A 22,660-nucleotide genomic window follows, 5' to 3' on the forward strand; every position below is an offset into this window, starting at 1 on the left:
GCAAAGGCAGTAGATCTCTGTAAGTTTGAGGCTAGCCTGGTTTACATAGTGAGTTCAAAGACAAGGACAACGGTGAAGACGATGAAGAAGAGCAACTCAGACTATACATGCACATAAGCAGTCAAGTGATTATTTACTCTCTGGTTCTTTTTAAATAGAGGTTGCTTGTGGCTGGTTTAGGGCATTCTTAATGGGATTTTCTGTTGTTTGTGGTCAAATGCACTTTTGATTGAACAATAAAGAAGTGTTTAAACAGAGAGTTCTAGAAAGGCAAGTATCTGAGCCAGATGTGTTGACACACACCTAGAATCCCAGCACTTGGAAGGCTAAGGGAGGTTTGAGGTACATAATGAGAGAAATTCTACTTCTAGAAAGAAAGAGAGAGAGAGAGAGAGAGAGAGAGAGAGAGGGAGGGGAGGGAGGGAGGGAGGGAGGGAGGGAGGAGGGAGGGAGGAGGAGGGAGGGAGGGAGGAGAAAAGAAAAAAAGAAAGAAAGAAGGAAAGAAAGAAAGAAAGAACAAACATCCAGTGGATCAAACTGCTAATAGTGGGAAAGAATGAAATGAGGACTATGTGGTATGTTGTAGGAGGTACATGTGCACACATGTGTATACAGGCCAGAGGAGGATGACAAGTGTCTTAAATCCCCTTCTTATTCCCTTGAGGCAAAGTCTCTCACTGAACCTGAAGTCAGCAGTTCAGCAAGGCTAGCTATCCAAACAGCCTTCAGGATCTGCTTGTGTCTCCCCACAATGCTTGGAATATAAGCATAAGTGGCCACTTCATATGGGTGCTGGAGATTCAAACTCAGGTTCAGCAAGCACTCTCACCCAGTGTGGCACCTCCTCAGCCCCATGAGGCATAGGTAATACACAAAGAAAACCTTTTTAGTAATGACATTTTGTTCTAATTATTTTGCAATGTAAATTTTCTAAGAAAAACAGATGGTCTATTCCACAATAACAAAGAATGAACTTCTGGTACACAAAGCATACACAAACCAGCAAACTTTATAGATACATTTAGAAGAAGGCCTAGACATAAAAATTACATACACTGTGACTCATCCTACATGAAGTTCAAACCAGACAAACTTGTGTTGCTCTGACTCCAGGTCATGGTTACTCTGGAAGGCTCACGAAGTCTCCTGGGATCCTCTCTCTTTGACATAGGCAGTGTGAATATGGGCACATTCACACATAAGTTCATAAGGAGCATGCACTTAAGACCGTCCACTTCGTTATACACAGTTATACTGTAGTCAGTGGAACAGTTAAGGTGGAGCTGGAGAGACGGCTCAGCAGTTAAGGCCCAGCACACACATGGCTGCTCACAACCATCTTCAACTCCAGTTCCAAGGAATCCTATGTCCTTGCCTGGCCTCCAAGGACACCAGGCATACACATGATATATATACATGCAGACAAAATATCCAAATATATAACAACATGAAATACAAAACTATTTTTAAAGTTAGATGCATAATGCAAGACATTTTTTAATTGGACCTAATTAAGAGATGAGATGATCCAAAAAAATTCTTAAGTATTCGTTATTTTGTGAACTCTAGGGGTTCACGAGATGGTTCAGTGGACAGAAATGCTTGCTACCAAGCCTAAGGAACTGGGTTGGTCCTCCTGGATTCATATGTAGAAGGAGAAAACCAACCCCTGAATGTTGTGCTTGGACCTCCACATATGCCCCGTGACATAAACATGCAAGAACATACACATACAGGTAAAGGAATATAATTAAAAATGTTTTTCAAGCAATATTGATTAGGTAGTTGTCTTAGTTATGGTTTTACTGCTGTGAACAGACACCATAACCAAGGCAACTCTTAGAAGAAACAACAATTAATTGGGGCTGGCCTCAAGGTTCAAAGGTTCAATTATCAAGGCAGGAGCATGGCAGCGTCCAGGCAGGCACGGTGCAGGAGGAATTGAGAGTTCTACATCTTCATCTGGAGGCTGCTAACAGAATACTGACTTCCAGGCAGCTACAGTGAGGGTCTTAAACCTACACCCACAGTGACACACCTACTCCAACAAGGCCACACCTCCTAATAGTGCCACTCCCTGGGCCAAGCATATACAAACCACCACAGTAGTAAAAATGGAGTAATTGTTATAGCTTTATATAAATTCTAGTTCCTCTACAATTAGTATTCAGTGGTTCAAGAATCAGAAAAAGACTAAAAACTGTAGATGGCGCAGGTCCCATTGTGGCAGTGTTGACAGATGTTGAGTGCCACTTCTCCTGCCGCAGCCCCACTGATACCAGACAATACAGCATGGAGCAGAGAGCGCCCAATGAGGGATCAGAAGAACGAAACTGAAAACACACAGCACTTGCAGATCCTCTTCTGGGGACTCTACACATATTACTCCCTTGATTATTTCTACAACTCCACAAGGAGGTAGTTGGCAGCTCCATTCTTCAGATAAGCTAGGTGCAGTGAGCCTATAACTCCCAAAGACTGTAGCTATGAAGTAGCATGGCCTGGATGCAAACCTTGGCAATGTGACCCAGACCTAGATCTAGATTGCTCTGCCATGACAACTCTTTCCATCAGCCAACCTGAGTGGCCTGAGGATGCTGTCTGAAAAATGTTAGATTTCTCAGGGGAAGCAGATGAAGTCCTGACTGAATGTGTATTGTTGATATGAACATGGCCATGACAAAGACCCCAATGCCTCAGACCCATGGCAAAGCCTGTCCCAAGTATAGATGTTGATAGTGTGTATAGAAGCAGCCATAGCTTCCTCCTCCCAGATGACTGTAGCCTGAGACTGTTCCCTGACAGTGACCCCTGATGCAGCATGACAATTACTTCCAGGACATCCACACAGCACTGGAGATTGTAAGCCATCTAGAGATAACATAAATTCACAACGAGTAGGTTGCATACAAATGCCAAATACAGCCTGTGCTTTCTCATATCCATGGGTCCCTGCAAGCAACTTCTGTAGAGACCATGTGTGACAGGGAGATCCGCAACCATTTCGATGGTCTCTGATCAGAACCCATGTGCGTAACTATTCCTTTAGTTGGGGAAGCTGACTGCCACCTATCTATCAGGTGAATAACAATTGAGTCTTATGTCATCTGGCCATTGCCACCTTGTCCTCTTACTTACCTGTCCAGTCCATGGACACAGGCCAGGGTCCTTTTTGTAACTATAAGCCTACAATAAGGACCAGGAAAAGTGGTGGCATGTGGCCAAAGTTGGGCTGGGCCTGGTGTTTATCGCTCTAAACTCTGCCCACCAGTAAGAGAAAAGGCCTGCTGAGCACTACTCTTCATACAGAGAACTGAGCTTTGGGAGAACGGCAATGTGCTCAAGGGGCTTCGTGCGGGCACCTTTCTCGGATGGCACACAACAGCACACTGGCTCAGTCCTGTACTTGCTAGGGTACCAGAGGCGTGCGCACTGCACGCTGAGCCTAGACTTCTCACATATAAGAGAGAACAGCACTGCTGAGTTCAGTGAGTGGAGATGGACTTTCAGTGTGAAGCTGCTGTCAACAACTACACCCATCTGTCAGCTGTCACTCTGTCATAAAATGGCCATGTGGTCGATGGCTGGCTTTTGCCTGCCCACTATATTTTCCCCAGCCTTCTGTGATGCTAAACTAATTTTCTTTTGGGAAATTATCCCTTTCTAACTATGTTAATATGGGATTCCTCACCCGACTCTTGTGACCCAGCTGGTAGGCCTCTGTCTGGACACTAGACTTGGCTGACCTCCTGGTCCTTCTGCTAGAACTGCTGACAGTGAAGGAAGGCACTGTCAGAAAGGAGGAGGGGAAAGGGAGGAAACACTACTTACACAGGGCTACAAGGTAAGTGCTGTTCCAAGTCTCTAGTTCCCCGTGAGGCTGGGGCGGCTTCCATAGCCATCCTACATATGAAACAACTAAGGCTCCTTGGTGTTTATTAGCCAGACTCTCTGACTCCAGCCCCTGGACCACACCAGCAGCCACCTTACTACAGACAGAACTGTCTTCATGAAGAGTGAATTGCCATGGGAAAAGAAGTCCAGAGTCTGAACACTTGGACCTACCTGATTGGGCTGGCTAGTTTTATATCAACTTGACACAAGCTAGAGTCCTTATGGAAGAGGGAACCTCAACTGAGAAAATGTCTCAACTAGACTGGCCTGTGCTCTAGGGTTTTTGTTTGTTTTATTCTTTTTTTGTTTGTTTTAGTTATTTGTTTTTATTGGTGGTGGTGGTGGTGGTGGTGGTGGTGGTGGTGGTGGTGGTGGTGGTGGTGGTGGTGGTGGTGGTGGTGGTGGTGGTGATTGATTTAGAAGGGCCTAACCCACAATAGGTGGTACCTCCTTGGGCTGGTGGTTCTGGGCACCATAAAAAAGCAGGCTGGGCATGCCATGGGAAGCAAGGTAGTAAGCAGCATTCCTCCATGACCTCTGTACCAGCTCCTGCCTCCTCTGGGTTCCTGCGCTGCCTTCGATGATGAACTGAGATATGGAAGAATAAGGGGAATAAACCCTCTCCACCCCAGGTTGCTTTTGGTCACAGTGTTTCCTTACAGCAACAGAAACCTTAGTGTGGACATGGATGCTGCCTACCTCTGAGGCAGCAGAGGACTTCTATTGCTTATACAGAGCCCCAGTCCAGGCTGTGGATCCTAGTAAAGTTGAAGCCACTGGCCTTTGCCAGACCTAGATGACCAGAGAGCTAACAGCACAGAGATGAGGCAGGTGTCCTTATGTCAGCGGTGGCAGCAGGAATGGGCTCATGTGGCTGTTGCCCACCCTGTGGTGGAGTTGCTTTCACCCTGAAGACATCTTTCCTGAGACACTTGCAGGCACAACCTTTCTCAGATGATACCATTCCCCTTTCTAATCCCATTCTATATTCCACACACGGCTTTTTCCCATGTGGAGGGAGGAGACAAGCGTTAAAGGCAATTTCATGCCTCAGATCGGAGGATAGAGGAGACTTTGATGATGCTCTGTACAAGGGCACATTGCTTATCCAAAACAGCCTCTTTCTGCTCAGAAATTGCAGCTCTCTGAGGGGTTTTTTTTCCTAGAGTTTAATCTTGTGCTGGAAGCTAAGCTGATACCAGAAAGGTTTTAGACATGTCAATCTTCTTCCCGGCATTTTATCAGAAATTGATTCTCTTTACTGTTTGGCGTATGAGTGTTGGCCTTGCCCTTGTTAGACTGGGGTTCCGAAGGCTGGGTTTGAAGACATTATCTCCTGCAGCTCCCAGGGGTCTCAGGGCAGCTGGGGATTCAGAGGTAAGGCAAGTCCTACAGGAAGGATTATGGCTGCTCTCTGACGGCATTACATGGTGACAAACACTGGGCTTGCTTGTGTTTAGCTCTTTCCTGAAAACACTTTTCTGTCTCTTGGCTTTGAAACATTTTTTTTAATCAATCTATCTATCTATCTATCTATCTATCTATCTATCTATCTATAGTGTGTGTGTGTGTGCGTGTGTGCGTGTGTGCGTGTGTGCGTGTGTGTGTGTGTGTGTGTGTGTATCACAGGATAACTTGTGGCAATCTGACCTTTCTACCATGTGGATCCCAGAGATTGAAGCCAGGTCATCAAGACTGGCCACAAGTGCCTTTAACCATCTGGCCAGTCTGGCCTCTTGCCTTTGAAGGCATTTACCTTCCAAACATGCTCCTTTGCCCCCTGCAAGCCCAAAACTATTATCTTCAACATCTATAGAATTCCTGGGATGTGCAATACAGCTACAGAATACTTACCACAACCGTATGCACCAGTCACATCACCCCTTCCTTGAGAGGGCAATGTGGAGTCACAGAGGCTGAGCTACCCGAGTGAGAGTGAGCCAGGAAGCTGATTTGCTCACTGCAGTGGGCACAGGCTTCCTACCTTGCTACATGACTTGCCTGCCCAGTTTTTAAGTCTTGAGGTACCATTACTAGTAGCCAGCCAGACAATTTCTCAAAACCTACAGAGACCAAGACCTCCTGACATAGAAAGACAGACAATGCTAATTTCACACTGGGAAAGCATTTGGCAGTTGAATCCAAAATGGATTTCATTCTTTGCCCAGAAATACGAACTAAAAGGTTTCGTTCCCGTAAAAGTGCACATTTGGAGAGCTGACTGCCACAGCAGGCTCTAGTGCCTCAGCACGAATTCTCCCGTCACTTGCTCCTGTCCTTTTTAGTGTTTTCTTCCTTTTCCTCCTTTTCTTCCTCTTCTCTTCCTCCTCCTCCTCCTTTCTTTCTCCCTCTTTTTCTCACGCTATTGATCAAACCTAGAGTTTGTACATGCTAGGCAAGCACTCTATCTACCACTGAACCTAAACATTTTTTTCTTCAAAAGATAAGATCTTTTATATATAGGAGAAAGGAGGGATGGTTCAGTTACCCAGAAGGCCAATGCAAGGATACTGAGACTTACGTCAGAGAAGGAAGAAGGCTGTGTGTGCTCCTGGGTAGTTAGTGTCTGGGAAACCTACAAGAACCACCACTCTCACTAAGCTAAGGGCTAAATGGCTCTCAAATTTGAACGTCTAGACACACCTGCAAGTCCTTCTCAAACAAACAGACCCGCTGCCATCCACAGTGAGACGAGAAGCCTAGGGAAGCCTGGGGTGGCCCACGGGATACAAGCACTGTAACCGAAGCCTGCCAGCCTTGATTCCGGCCAGCACTCCAGAGATGGTTGGCAGCTAACAACTCTGCCCTCCAAGCACTACTAGCAAATGACGGGGAACATTCACAGTTAGTGTTTTCAGTAAAGTGTATACCCTTTGATCCACTGATTCTAGTTTAAGGAGTTCACCTTGGGCAGCCTTTGTACATGTGTAGTGCGTCCCTGCTTTTGATTATTCCTTAAAATATTTTTATTGTAGTAAGAGACCGTTAATAGCCTAGACAGTCACTATGAGAAACTAGCAGTACACTCACTATATTTCTCAGTACCAAATCCAATCTGAGCTAACACGTACTGTGCAGACTACACTTACGCTACTTGGTACGTTATTCATGCTTTCCTGTGCATGTGGGAACATGCTGCCTCACATGGTATTTCTACAGGACCCACTGAGACACTATTACTTTCCAGATCTAAGAAAATGAAGCACATTTATCTCCAAAGTTTCAAATAAAGGATGATGTTCTAGTACATCTGTGGTGAAATAGAAAGACATCATAAAAAGAACAAAGGCAGTCCATTGTCCACAGGAGTCTTCCAATATGGGTTAGGTGTGAGGACAAAGGAAGGAGGAGGGAGAGAGAAGGGATGGGAAAGGAGAGAGAGACCTGCTGAAGTAGGACTTAGTGCAGATGCTGGAGGTCATGGGAGTGATCAACAGACAGGCACCGCAATTTAGTAAAAGACATTTCTCACTGATGGACAGTTACCTGGAAGTATAACCTGAAATGAACTCTTTCCTCCTCTAAAAACAGCACAGCAGGAGGAGAAACCAGACTATATTGCACACTATTGGGTTAAACAAGGCTGGGTGTGTAGTCCTCCAAGAAAGTCCTTTTCCCAAGATCAGGCATTTAGACAAAAGTCCCCATTCCCTCAAAGACTTGAAGAAAGAGCCCACTTACTCTGACAAGAGGAATACTTGGATCCCCAGTACCATATGACTGGTGCCTATTAACCTGTCAAGGCCAATGCGAGCCTCTAGGCTCCCTCATTCCCTGCACACAAGCCCCACTCCAGCTCACAAGACCCCTTTCTCCCATTCCCATTTAATCCTGGAAATCTTTCCCCTGTTGCTTCTCTTTGCTTTCCCAGGAAACAGCCTTGGAAGTTTGGAATAAACTTTTTTGGGGGTTTCTTTACTGTACCTATTTTCACTAGGGAAATAGTTCAATTAGTATAGAGCTTGCCTTACAAGCCCACGGACCTGAATTCAATCCCTAAAACCTGATTAAAAAAAAAATTAAACAGCCCGGTGTGGTAGCACCGATTTGAAATCCCAGTGCTGGGCAGGTGACAGGCAGCTATATGCTGCTCTCTGGCCAACTTGGTGGATTCCAGAACAGTGAGAGACTTTCTCAAAAAAAAAAAAAAAAAAAAGAAAAAAAAGATGGACAGAACCTCAGGAGCATCACTGAAGATGTCATCTGACATGCAAGCACATGCACACACATGCACACATAGTCCCCATCTGCACACAGAAACCAAGAAGAGAGTAGGTGGATGGAAACACCTATGACTACTAACTGGAAGGGCACATAAGTGGTTGTGTCTTGGAAAGGGAACTGAGGACTGCTATCAGGAACATAGTTAACATTCAACTGCTTCTTTTTTATTGCTAGGTTGGGGACTGAACTTGGGGCCTCGGCATATTAGATAAGTGTTCTATCATTGAGCCACATCCCCAGCTCCTTCTCCCAAATATCTCCAGCATTGATTGATGGCTGATCCCACTCCTGGCCTCTGAATGGAGATCCTAGATAGGAAGAGTGAAGAGAGCAATGAGTTGGAGTGAGAGCCTAACCTTGGTGGCACACTGAAGTGACAGAGGAGGCTAGTTCCTGAGACCCAGCTCTCCCCTGCTTCGCCTGAGAAAAGAAAAAGAAGCTTCTTCAATCTTGCCCCCAGAGGAATGATGTGAGTGTGTGCACGCATGTGCAAGCAGGCAAGCTTAAGGCTTCTAAATGGGACAGTTAAATGGCTTTTACAGTCCTTTACAAAGTGAGCTCACAGATGAGTGGTTTTTAGAATCTCCAATCAACTGCAAAAGATGGCAGTCCATTATCACGAGAGCTCATGGAGTGGTTAAGAGCTGAGGCCCAGGAGGTAACCTAAATAGGGCTTACTTACCGGGGACACCCATCCAGGAAGTAGGAAGGTCGGAATTCACCTAAAGCCTAGCCTGAGCCAGCAGGACCTCTAGAGGAAGAAGGGTAACTGTGGGTTTTCTCTCTGTTGACACGTACACAGTAGACAGCCATATATTTATGGGACACTATGGAGCAAATGCCACTGAACAAACTGAACTAGACAGCTGCGCTGCAAACTATCTCTCCCTGGAGAGTACTGTCAAAGTGAGAGGGTTCAAGGTGCCAGAGGTCACCTGTGCAGCTATGAGATCTATGCAACCCGCTCTGGAACCTAAACTTTGGCCCTCAATGCACATAGAGGCTCTAATTCATAGAGCTTCTGGGGTTCCTATGCAGCAAGAGGACATGTCCCCTACCACCATGTCCCCTGGTTAGCAGTGTGCACACTGAGAGAAGATGGGAGGGTTAGGTTAGATGGTGAATAAAAATCAGTCTCTCCTCTGGGATTTTCTCTCACTTTTTTCTTAAGCACTGTATGACAAATTTGCTTCCTAATGATTTTTGAGTAAACTACAATGGCCACAATTTCAAAATCATTAATAATTCATGACCAGAGGCCATAAACAGTACATAATCTCTACAGGCAGGAACCGTGAATACTCGTTAGAGGCAAGGCCAAGAATATTTTTACCAACTGAACTGAAAGCACTTGCTGCTGCAAAGCAACAGTCAGGGGACATTTCAAAACCAGCTGTGCCCTTTCCAGTACCTCAGCTCAGCCTGCCTCTTCCAGGCAGCCTTTCTTTCCTCTGGAACCCAGCAGCTGAATGTGGGTACTTCTGTGCTGTCCGTCAGTCTCTGTGTGGACCTGTCTCTGTGGTATCTGGAGTCAGTGGTGGCTGAGGGGCTGGGTGCCAGGCAGGCTGTGCACAGGACACAGGGAGCCCATGATCAGCAGACAGGGCTGCCTCACACTCTGGAAAATCATTCTTATCCTTGGCTGCATGTGGGCACTGCTGGCAGTTAACAAATTCAGATGTCTGGATCCACACCCAGAGCAGAAGAGCTAAAAACTGCCATTTAGGCCAGGTGTGATGACCCAACCCTGTAATCCCAGCACTCTGGAAGCAGAGGTGGGAAGACCACAGGTTGGAGGGCTGGAGAGATAGCTCAGTGAATAAAACATTTCCTCACAGGTGAGATGACACAATTCAGATTCCCCAGAACCAACACAAAAGCCTGGCAGGACTGGCAGCTACATATCTAATCCCAGTACCTGGGGGGCAGAGATAGGGGATCCCTGGGGCAAGCTGGCTGGCTAGGCTAGATAGAATAGGCAAGCCCAGAGCTCAGGGAGAGACCCTGTCTTCACAAATTGAAGAACAATAATAATCAAGTAATATACTCAACTTCAAGTTTGGGCCTCCACACACATGCATATACTACCCATATGCATACCACACACATACATAGGAGAAAAAAAGGAAAAAAAAGAGGGGGGCAAGAGAAGAGAGACAGAGACAGACAGATAGACCAACTGACTGACTGACAGACCAAACTGTAATGGGGCATGAGTCACATAACACTACTTTGGGTTGATTGTGGCCTGGCAAGTTCACTGGGACCCACACCCCCCTCACTGTATCAGCCCATGACTCCACATAGGCACAGTCCTCATCTGACCCAGGCGGAAACTACATTTCACCCTCTGGGGATAGAGTAGGCCACAGAACGTCACTGGGAAAGGAACATAAGTGTCCCCAGCTGCTTGTTCCAACCAGTGCTGACAGAGACAATGGGTCTTTGCCTTACCTTTCATGGTGACTTGACTTAATCTATGGCTGGCCATCTACATAAGACACACAGTGCTACCAAGTAGTGAGGGAAGGGTACAGAAAGGCAGGGTAGGAAAAGGCAAATTCAGGGGATCGGGGAGTCCCCTAAGCCAGCAAAGTGCTGTTGTGCTGTTCTCTGTTTTTCTGGACAGTTGAAATAGTCAGCCAGCACCCCCTCTACAGAGGGCCTGAAGCCATCTTATCTTTCAGAATTAAACCTGGGCACTGAGATAAACAGCCTCATGTTTTGTTTTTCACTTCAAGCACTTTTTAGTAGAGAAATGATCTGAAATGCTCTCAGGCAATTGGCACAATGGAGATCCTGGGAAAGTGGCAATTAGGAGGTTCTGTTGCTAAGAGAGGGCAGAGGAAGAAAGAATACGAAGCTGCATTTATTCCTTACATCCCGCCCTCTCCCAGAAACACGGGACTTGATCAGAGCCCAGTGGAAACATATGGTCCTTATGCTGCTTCCGCCCACCTAGGCTTTAAAGGTCTTCTGTTTTCTTTATTCATATCTCTCTGACTTTGACCATGTTGTTTTCTTAAACTAAATAACTCCTACTCATTCTTTAAGAGGCAGCCTGTCTTCACCCTTTCTGCAAAGTCTTCTTTCCTTTCATGTTTCCTTAGACAAGGTCTTGCTCTACATGCTATGCTAAACTTGAACTTCAAATCATCCTTCCTTGGCTTTTCAAGAGTGGAGATTTTAGGCCTATCCACACAGCTCTTGAAAAGCTTGTCTTTTTTCTTCTTTCCTCTTTTTCTTCCTTCCTCTCTTCCTCTCTTCTTTCAATTAATTTTATTTCTAATTATGTGTATGTGTGTGCCTATGTGGGTATGTGCACATGAGTGCAAGCATTTGGGGAAGCCAGGAAGAGTGTCAGATCTGGAGCTGGAGTTACAGGTGGTTGTAAAGCACCCTATGTAAATGCTGGGAACCCAACTCTAGTTCTTTGGAAGATCAATGCATTCAATTAGCTGCTGATTCCACCTCCTTAGACCAGCAAAGTTTCTTGATACTTCAGATAGGATTAGATGAGCCCTTTGAGCCCACTTTCTCTGCCTACGATAGTTTCTCACACTGCAGAATGATGGTCTAGGGGTACTTGTCTTCTGAGTACACAGCACATATAATAACCATTTTCACACCATCCCTTAGTCCCACTGATATCCTGAGCAAATAGTGGGGCAGCTTTCAAGAATGGTCAGATATTGTGTAGAAGTGAGTCCTTGGGCTTAGCTAGGGTGACAAATGCTAGAGTCACAACCAAAAGGACAAGAAGTGAGACCTGGTCCTAGGTGTGGTGACATACACCTGTAATTCCAGAATTTAAGAGAAGGAGGGTCTCCAGTACAAGGCCAGCCTGGGCTATAGTGCAAGTTCTAGACTATTTGACTATCTGGGCTGAGAGCTCCTGTCTTGGTGGAGGAGGGGCAGCCAACCCCCCCCTACCCTGTTCCCTCTGTTAATTTTCCCCACTCTTAAACCTGGCCTGTCCTATGGCTCCTAGACCCAGCTGAGCTTGAAAAAACAACCTTTTATTCTTAGAAGTGACAGAAGTGACCCTGTACCCTTTGGAAATCCAAGATTCAGGAGGTCTTTGTCGCTGGCACTCCATCCTCTTATACTCTGGAAACTCCATATGAGTAAACCTTATTGGTTTGCTGAAGGAGGAGACAGCATGTGGAGTATGAAGCACCTTGACTGGCACCCAGCAAGCTTTGCAGACACAATTGAGCCCTAGTTGAGAGCAGGGGCACCTGGCCTGTCAGCAAGAACCCCAAAGGAGGCCAGGTTGCTGACCACAGACTCAGGAACCAAATGCACAGCTGTTGTTCTAAGTGGCTGAAATCAGGAGTGAGTGTCACAGCAAGCCAGCTGATGTGCTCCACAAAAGATCATTGTTACAAGTGACAATGGGTTGACAAGTCCAGTAGCCAGCTCTCACTTGGCCCAGGACTCACAGAACGCCTGTTTACACCAGGCTCTTGCAAATAGCAGGGGGTGTAGTTACCTCCTTTCTCTCCTGAGAGCAGGACCGGCTTCTCTCCACCTTCCGCAGGGCCTGACCTGTAGCAGTTCAAAAGCAGAAGCAGAGATTAAGGCTGCTTGGGAACAACTAGTTTATCACTGCAAAAGCTTTTTATTTGCAAACTGAAAAGACAGGACCAATCATAATGAGATGATTCTAAGAAAACGCAGCCTGTTATTATAATAGGAAAATGGCACACTTTTGAAATGGACCAACGGCAAAGAAAATGGTAATTCACACACAGTATTTGACTATAATGAACAAAGCACCAGCCCTTTAATCTGGGCCATTATCTGTACTCTGAAAGGGCCAAGGGACTGTAGTTTTCCCTGTCGAATTACATTTCTATTAAATTGTTTGGAATTACATAAAACACCTTCCATAAAAATGCCTTCTGCCATGCACATAGCCATAAACTTAGGTGGGTGCATTCTGAGGTGCTGCACCAAGCCCCAGACTCACAGCTCAGGTGATGTGCAGAAGTGAATTAGAGGTAATCACATGCGCTTCACATAATGGGCAATTTCAGAGAAAATCGCTGCTTTTCTCAGAATGCCTTAGACTAGCATTTGAAGGTATGTGTAAATTCAGGAGGCATCATCTGCTGCAAATGTGTCCTTCCCAAAGCATGCTTTTACACCTATGATGGGAGTGTCCACTAGAAAAGCTCCTAACAGACTGCCTTGGTATTGAAATCTAAAACAGAAATCACTGTATGTTGTCAGTGTATCTACTGAAGCCCCACTTGACTCCCAGGGGCTGATACAGCCACAACCACAGGTTCCACTGGGTAAGAGACCTCAGAAGGCAGAATCAAAAAGGTACAGTGGCAGAGGAGGAGATGGAATCCAAGTCTCAGAAGTGATTGTTTTAGATAGTTTTTATGTTATCTGCTTCTAAAGTTGGACCCTGAATGTCCATAAGTCATGCTTTGAGCTTTTAGGAATAGGACCTAGATGCAGGAAGTAGGGGCTTGGCCTTTGCAAGTGATGTCCACATCTGGTTCTGGTCCCTGTTCTCTGCTTCCTGGCACATTCATGCCATGGGAATAGGCAAGGCCCCATGGCAGAATATGGCTAGACACACAGAACCTCAAAACCGTAAGCCAAGATTAAACCTTTCCTTCTTTAAGTTGTTGCTTTCAGGTATTTTGTCCCAGTAAGAACTAAAGTGACTAAGATGCTATGTGTTGAAGCCTTGGCCCCATCTTATGTGGCTACTGGAAGGTGGTAAAACCTTCTGAAGATAGGACCCAGTGCAGGGACATTAGGTCTTATTGGGAACCTAGCCCTTCCTCCTCTCTCTTTGCTTCCTGGTCACCATGAGGTGAGCAGCATCCTCCAAATGTTCCCACCATGTTGTTCCTGCTTTATTACAGGCCCAGAATAATGAACCAAGAGACCGTGAGCTCAAACAGACATTTCCTCTTTACAATCTGATATCCTCAAGTATTTGTTACAATAACAGAGACTGGGCAACACATCAGCTCCACTCACTATGATCCCTTAGTGTAACCTTTTGTTTTTCTCTCTCCACAGTTCACAGGTCTAGACCCCTGGCATCCATGAACATAGTAACCCATGCTCCAAATCTCAGTATGTCAGACCAGGGATGACACTTGACCCAAGCACAGCCCAGCAGAATCCCAGCTTTGGAATCTGAAGTTGTTTTTGGGACACAAAGAGGGGGACAAGGCAAGGCTAATCCTGTTTGTGAGCTCTGAAGCCTGTGCACGGTCCTTGATCACCTGCCCTAGGAAGACAGACAGCAATGCATGGATGTCAGGACAGTAGGAAGCAATATGGAACATCAGCATGCTTTGTGATCCACAGACACCCTTTGAAGCTGTTCTGATACCATATGTTCTCCTTTCTACCTCACGACAAACTGTTTAGGGTGCAGTGATTTTTTTTAAGGAGCCTAGAATAAGGCGCTGTGACATGGAGTATCCATGGTGGGAAAGACTAGGGATAAATCTACTGACATAGTACTCACCTAACATGAGTAAGGCCCTAGGCTGCATCCCCAGCCCACAAAAATGATGAGAGGTTTCATGTGTAAATGGAGGCTATATGGGAATTCTGAACTTTCTGCTTAGTTTTGATGTGAATATAAAACTGCTTTAAAAAAAAATAAGTTTATGGGCTATAGGGATATCTCAGTGGCTAAGAGCACATACTGCTTTTGCAGAGAACCCAAGTTCAATTCCCAGCACCCCTATCAAGCACAACCATCTATAACTCGAGCTTTATGTATTGTTCTGGCTTTCATAGACACCTGCTACACCCCCTCCCACACACAGAGAGAGTTTACTTATACATATGTACAAATCAAGTTAACCAAAAAAGAGAACAGGGTCTCAAAATCAGGACAGCTAGTTCTTGGTCTAAGTTAATCAAGGCTTCATAAAATCCAATGTTCTGGGATAGTACCTAGAGAGAACACTCCAGAACCTCTTGGCCACACTTTGACTGTCAGCATGTGTATTCCAAGCAGATCCTTGGGCTGGCCAGTGGCATGATATGACGATAGTCTAGTCTGCCCACACAAAGCAGACCCAAATGGGTCTGAGCTAAAAGAGATTACATGGGCTGGAAGCCAGGGATGCTAAAAGACCAAGAAAGGTCCGTAGGGGTGAGAGTGCTAGCCAAGGGCAAGGCAGGAGCAGGAGGGTAGTTAGGGACCAACAGGGCAGCCTAAGTCTGGCAAGGCCCTTCCTTCATCAGTCACACCAACTGAGATTCTGCTCTGGGAGAGCACAGAGCAATCTGGAACCTTTGCAAAGTCCCAGGCCCTCTGGGGCATAGTTGTCTCCTGGATTGTGTTAAAGCTGGATGTGGTGACATATGCCTTTAATCTCAGCCCTTGGAAGGTAGAGATAGGCAGATTGCTGTGGGTTTGAGGCCAACTAGAGCCACATAGTGAGAAATAAATAAAATGAAATAAAGGTGATTTAGTCCAAATCATCACTGGATTTGCTGTTCATCTAAAATTCCATTATGGGCTGGGGAATGACCTGATGCTAGTTGAATGCCTGTCTAGCTTTGTGTTTCATCACAATACCTCATGCATACACAAATAAAAATAGTTTCAACACACAGTTAAAATAAAGCTTAAAAATGGGCCATATACACAAACCTTAACTACTGGTTAAAACCTGAAGGCACATCTCTCTTCTGGAGTTAATTAGAAGTGTCTTTATTCATTAAATTGGAAAGTAATTTGCTTATCTTCCAATGAAGATAATGCACTGTAATTATGAGCATTTAGATCTGAGCTCCCTAGAAGCTGGTTGTCCTCACACCCAGGAGCCTCTCTCTCCTGCTGGTAGCTCGATGATGACCACTTCTTTCCTGGCAAGAACAGGAGAAATGGACTCAGGTTCCACTGTACCTGCCTGCTGTTTCTGGCCTCTCAGTGTGTCTTCCTACCTGTAGCTTATTTATTCTCCCAACAACAGAGAGAGAGAGAGAGAGAGAGAGAGAGAGAGAGAGAGAGAGAGAGAGAGAGAGGTGACATTAATATCAATAACCACTACCTGCAAAATGAAAGAGGTATTCCTCTGCACTTTGCAAGGTGACTTGCCTACATCAGTTCCAGAGCAATAAATAAGGCCAGATGTAAATGTTAGGTGTGTGCTTCGCTTTAGAGGACAGATGTGTGCCTGGGGAAATGAAAAGAGACGTGAACCCGCTGAGCTTTTGTAAATAGAACACGTTTCCTCCGTTTATGGCTTGAGAAGGCCTTTATCTGCACTTAGGATTTATTGTCAGTGGTTAGGATCTGACACTTCAGTTTTACTTTGCTCTAGATGTACATAATATCCACTACTACCATTTAGAGGGAGTCACGTCTTCATCTGAAGTCATCAGGCAAGAGGAAAATCATGTCAAAATTACCCTTGAAAATGAGCTTAAGCCATTCACAATGAACAGGGTACAGCCTCTTAGACCCACTGCTGCAGACTAATGCATGTGTGTAAAATCTGGTGCATCTGGAAATATAAAGTACATGATCAAAATACACATGCAAAATATATCTTCATGGTATCCCTCATTAATCTATTCCTATTCAGCGGCTCTCTCGCCTTTTTTCTAGTCAGGCAGGGGGAGAGGTGGGGATATAGGCAAGATCGCGGTTCACAGTCATGGAAGGTCAGCAGCACCTGGCTGCCTGCCACAGCTCTGCCACCTGGCTGCAGCCAGGGTTCTTCCTGAAGCCTCACAGCCTCTTTTGTTAACCAGGGATTAGGAAACATCTTCTATAAAAGTCCACATAGTGAGTATTATTGGCTGTGTGATACATGAGGTCTTAAGACTATAAGGGCTTTGGCACTTATATTTTGCCACTGTAGAGCAAAGTAGCCATTGGTAATAGGCAATTAAACAGCATAACCAGTCCAATAAATCTTTATTTACAAAAACAGGCAGCGGGCGCTGGGGATTGGATCATTCTTGCTTTAGAGGACTGTTATTACTCTCATTGGGATAAACCAATGTAGTAAGAAGTAAACTGCAGGTGAGTGACTGAAAGGCTTACTTATTGTCATAACAGTGTGCACTCGATTGTTGTCACCATCACCATCAATGTCACCAGGATCATCATCTTCATATGTGGTCAGGGCTTATCACATGCCAGGCACTAGGCTCCAAGCTAGACCATGTCTCAACCCACTGACACATCACAGCTACCTAGGAAATTGATGCTGCTGTCATCCAGTGTCAGATAAGGTCATGAGATCTAAAGAGGTTAGGACACTTGCTCAATATCACAAAGCTGGTGAGTAGAGCTGTGCCAGAGGTGAACTGCCTTAACCACTATGTGCCACTGTCCCTCAGCCAGGTTGTTAAGCTTTGTCTAAGAACAATGACAGTACAGCCAAGTGCCGGGGAGGTGCAAGAGAGAGAAGGAGTCGCTCTGTGATGCAGCATTTAATCTGTCGCAGGCTCCCAGAGCAATTAATAAGGAGATTAGGAGCAAATGGCTCCCTGGTGAAGCTGGCTCTCCCTCTCCACCAGATGGCTTCCTGAGAAGATCTGGAACAAATGCCAACCATGGAGGGGCAGACTTGGCATTCCACTCTCCCTTCCGGCTTTGGACAAGAAAGGTGACTTGTGCAAATCCCACAGCACAGACAGTCTGGACCACAGATTCCATCAGAAGGAACAAAGGACTTGTTAGTCCCTAAGAGAGTGATGGTGCTTTTACCATGTGACCAATGAGACCAACTTATCTTCTGTAGACTACATGAGTGTTCATGCTGCATTTTGTGTGTGTTCACACAATTTAATTTACACTAAAATTATCCCTCACCTAACAAACAGCCTGAGAAAAATCAAAAGGATCTAAGAAAGACCTTAATGGAGGGAACACAAAATGGCTTAGAAGCACAAAGGCCATTTTCCTTTGGAGCTGGCAACATCTTTTCTAGAAACTTGCTGAGAAGTTCACAATTTCCAAAAGCAGGAAGTGTCTGTGTATGTGCATGTGTGTGTGTGTGTGTGTGTGTGTGTGTGTGTGTGTGTGTGTGTTCCACAGGATCATAATTTGCCAGGTAGTGGGCTAGTGAGATGCCCAGTGACTGAGAGCACATGGTGCTCTTGCAGGATGGGAGTTTGGGTCTCAGCATCCATGTCAGGTAGCTTACAACTGCCTGGAAGGCAGGCTCCAGGGCTCTGACACCCTCCTCTGGCCTCTGAGGGGCGTGGCATCAGTGAGGAACTACTAGATAAGCATGCCAAGCCACAAGATAAGAAGCAACACTCAAATACTGAAAGAGATTTGAGCTCAGTGGTAGAGTGCTTGCCTAGCATGCGTAAGGTCCTGAGTTCAATGTGCAATATGAATAAAAAGTGACTAGAAAATGTTTTCTAGTTTAATGTTAAAATTAAGCAAAAAATAGACAACAGCTGGGAGAATGTCCAAGTTCCAAATGATATACTCTTTACTTTTATAAGATGGTCACATCTAATAAACAACAGGGGCTGGAGAGGCTCAGCAGGTAAAAGCACTGGCTGCTCTGAGAGGACCTGGATTCAGTTCCCAGAACCCACCCATGTACAACAATCAGGTCTAGGGAACTGATGCCCTCTTCTGGTTTCCATGGGCACTGCATACATGTGGTGCACAAACGTTCATACAAGTAAACATTTGTAAAATGAAAGTAAGTAAATCTTAAAAGGAGAGAGAGCCTTTGCTGGAATGGGAGGGAGGGAGAGAAGGAGCGAAGAAAGAAAGAGAGGATGAGCTGGCCCAGTGGTTAAATGGAGTTTGATCTCCAGAACCTGCATAAATGCCTGGTGAGTAAATCCAGCCTCGGAAAACAGAGATGGGGAATCCCCAGAGCAAGCTGGCTAGTGAGACCAGCTGTATTAGCAAGCCCCGGGCTTAAGTTAGAGATGTCGTCTCACTGAATAAGGCAGAAGAGCCGGGATGATTCCCAACATCAACCTTGGGACTCCACATACACAGGTTCACACACACACACACACACACACACACACACACACACACACACAGTGCCCACACAAACGCACACATGTACATACACACCAGACACAGGCATAAAAATAGAAAAATCAAGGTTTCGAAAAACATATGAGAAGTACTAAGAGCTTTCCTACAAGAGACCTGAGAGGGCTCAGAGGGAGGCTGCAGAGGGCATGGAGCAGCTCCCTAAACCCCATGCCTGGAAGAACAACACAGCATTGGCAGGACACATCTGGAGTGCAGAGAGGTAAGAATGAAGTGACGGCAAATGTGCCAACAGTTTCTTAGCTAAGTCTATGGTGGCCTCACGCTAATTTGAGGGCAAGGGTTTTACTGACTGGCTAGAGAAGATAAAGAGGGGAAATGGGGAAAGATTAAAGGCCAGCCAAGACCTGCCCCATGGTGGCTGGAGATGCTTTCCCTAGCACTGACTCTCCCAGCATGGTGGCTGTTGGAATTCTTTACTTTCAACCACAATGCTCCAGGTCAAAGAAGTTAAACGACTTGCCTGGGGTCCCAGAGCCAGGAGGGGAGTCTGACATGCCAGCTTAGCTTCAAGACCCAGTGCCATTTCCACTTGAGGCCCACACGCCCTCTGCCCCACTTCAACTTCCTGAGAGCCTCTGAATCCTAATTCTGGCTTCCCGCTACTGCACTGTAAACACACAGGCCAGAGTCAAGAAGATAAACAGCAGCATGGCAGGATCGGAACAGTGAAGACAGCTGACCAGGCTGAGAGGTGCTTAGCTCCAAGGACTGCTTTCTATGTACGTATGTGGGCCTTTTCTTGCTAGCTTTTTCTGTGTGTGCTTCTGCTTTGTTGCTAAAGACTGTAACCCAGTCTGGCCTTGAACTCTGGGTAATCCTGCCTCAGCCTCCCCAGCACGGAGATTACAGGTGTGTACTATCACACCTGGCTTGTTTTGTCAGTTTTGTTTTTCCCAGAGATACCAAGGGGCAACATTTCCTTACTTCTAAATCCATGAGTCCCTGTTTTTTGGATACTTAAGGATTTGCAGAATTCTGCTGGACAAGAGCAGTAGCCAGGTGAAGGCTCCCTTGCTCCCGTGCACCCCGGGTAGAGCTGGGCATTTAAGCTACACTCCACACTGAAAGCCTGAAACCATATTCCTGTCACTCTTCTTTTGAATTTTCCTTGTAACTAGAATTCCCAGGGCCCAGCTTACTGCCAAATTACCTGAGATAAACAAGTCATGCTAAGACCCTCCTCTCCTTTCCAAATCCAAATCGCAGCTGGCAGCTGGAAGTGGTTATTTATAACCTGCACAGAATCCTCTGCACTGGCTTGCAGCCTTACACCCGATGACTGAGAACAAGACAAGGCAGGACAGTGGCTGAGATTGCCAGTGTTGGGTGGCAGGGTCTACCTGTCAAAGGACTGATCAGTCACAGTTTCCCTGAAGTCTAGTCACAGACATGAAAGAATATGCGGAAACCTACAGAGAGTTTATAAACTATAAGCTGGGAGGTTTATATCCCTCTGCCCAGGTCTACTGACATTCAGGGACTTGGGTTTGTTCGGAGGAACTCTGGCTCCCACGTGCACTCCACACTTATCCACTCTTCTTCACAGTCTCTCTTTTAGCCCCTGACTCTCCTCCTAGATCCCGAGTTTGCTATACAAGATCTCGCTCTAGCCCAAGCTGGCCTCAAACTCACACTCCTCGAGCCTCAGCCTCCTGAATGCTGGGTTTCCAAGTGTTCACCATCATGCCCAGCTCCACCCTCCATTCTTACCCAGACTTTCCAGTGGCAGCTGAGTAGATTCTCAGGGTCCACGAAATGGCTCAGCAGGAAAGGAATTCCTGGCAAACCTGAAGACCGTAGTTCTATTTTTGTTTCGTTTGGGTTTTTTGAGACAGGGTTTCTCTGTTTCTCTATGTGCAGCTTTAGCTGTCCTATAAATGTGGCTGTCCTCAAACTCACAGAGATCCACCTCTGATTCTGCCTCTGAGTGCTGGGATTAAAGGCATGCACCACCACCTCGGTGCTAACTACCTGAGTTCTAATCCTGGGACCCACACGGTAAGAAGGCAATGACTCCCATAACTTATCCTCTGATCTCTATGCACACACATGTACACATGTGTACACACACACACACACACACACACACACACACAAATATGATAAAATCTATAAACAACAGAAGCTCAGAGGTAGAGCCCTTGTTTAACAGGCACAAAGGCCTGGGTTCCAGCCTCAGCATCAGACAGAAAAACATAGACAATTTTGAAAAGACCATTATCAGTTATCAGCTTACCTTCTGCTCCATGTGTAGCAGACAATCCAAACCAAGCTCTGGCTGAACAGGCTCCACATGCTCCTGGTCTGAAGCATCTCAGATTCCCCTAAGCTCTCACTCCTGCCATCCCATCCATCTTTATTTTGCTCCTTGCATCCCAGACTCCTCTTTGGACCTCTACACTCCCTAGGTCTGGGCCATTCACCCCTGGGCCTTATTCAGCTCCTCCTTATCAAATTAGCTTTCAGATCAAAGGGATAGAATCCTCTATCCTGCCATAATCGCCCACAAACACTATTTTTTGAGACTGCAGTCCTGGAACTTGTTATGTAGACCAGGCTTGCCTTAAACTCACAAAGATCTACCTGCCTCTGCCTCCTGAGTGGTAGAACAAAAGGTGTGAACCACTATACCCAGCTCCCCTTCACTTATGTGTTCATGGTCTGTCTCTTCCACCATGGTTGTCATAGGGCTTTCTGGAAACTCAGTTCTCTATGCTTGGAATAGCACCTAGCCTGTAGGCATCAGCAGATGTTTCTGGAATGAAAGGATAATGCTGGGAAGGGCATGGCCATCTTCAATGAGAAGTGCTTTCTGGACCTGACATTTTCCAAATCCTCCTGCCTATCTCCCACTATTCCTGGTGTGGTGAAACAGAATATGATCGAATGTGTTTAATACTCCTCTGGAAATGAGGAAGTTATTAAGGAAAAAAAAACCACACTTCTATACTGTAACCAATGGCTTCTGTGAAAACAGGATTCCCAGGCTGAAACAGATTCTGGTCTATCTCTAGGTGGGTCACATAAGTTACTGAATCCATTCTCCTTCCATAACCCAGCTGCCCTTTCCATCTCTGGGCTTGCCACACAAGACAAGATGACTCCCAAACGACCTATTCAACTGCCCTGAAAAGTGCATGAGCTCCCATGAGAATGCATGAGTGCATGAGAATCCTGTGAGAGGTGCCTGCCGGCCAGACACCCCTTTCAAGGGACTCTGTTCTGATCTGGTTTAGTCTTTGGAGATGAAATCTCTTGGTGAAGCCCAGCTGGCTTTAAAATCAAAATCCTCCTGCCTCAGCCCCCGAAACATCTGAGACTGCAGTTGTGTACCACCATAGCTGATTTTACTGAGCATCTACCAAGTGCCCAGCATTCCTCTCAAGCTCTACAAATGGAGTGTCCAGGTGCTGTGGGATGGGAGGAGCTAGCTAACAATTGTAAATGTCAGAACTTCTACGTATATCCCAGTCCAATTCACATGCTTGGGCC

At 45.9% G+C, this 22,660-nt stretch overlaps 1 protein-coding gene across 4 annotated transcripts in view; it reads right to left on the reverse strand.

The window, feature by feature from the left end:
• The window catches only part of Kiaa0556 (KIAA0556 ortholog), a 162,742-nt gene that overhangs the window by 130,055 nt on the left and 10,027 nt on the right, over window positions 1-22,660 (reverse strand). For 3 of the 4 annotated variants that reach the window (XM_032892688.1, XM_032892689.1, XM_032892686.1), the window contains exon 2: window positions 12,614-12,669. The exons of the other annotated variant lie outside the window; for it this stretch is intronic. In XM_032892688.1, the coding sequence (XP_032748579.1) occupies window positions 12,614-12,669 (56 nt within the window). The remainder of the gene's footprint in view (window positions 1-12,613; window positions 12,670-22,660) is intronic. 4 annotated transcript variants of the gene reach the window in all.

The sequence above is a fragment of the Rattus rattus genome, chromosome 2 (genome assembly GCF_011064425.1).
Source record: "Rattus rattus isolate New Zealand chromosome 2, Rrattus_CSIRO_v1, whole genome shotgun sequence".
Lineage (NCBI taxonomy): Eukaryota > Metazoa > Chordata > Mammalia > Rodentia > Muridae > Rattus > Rattus rattus.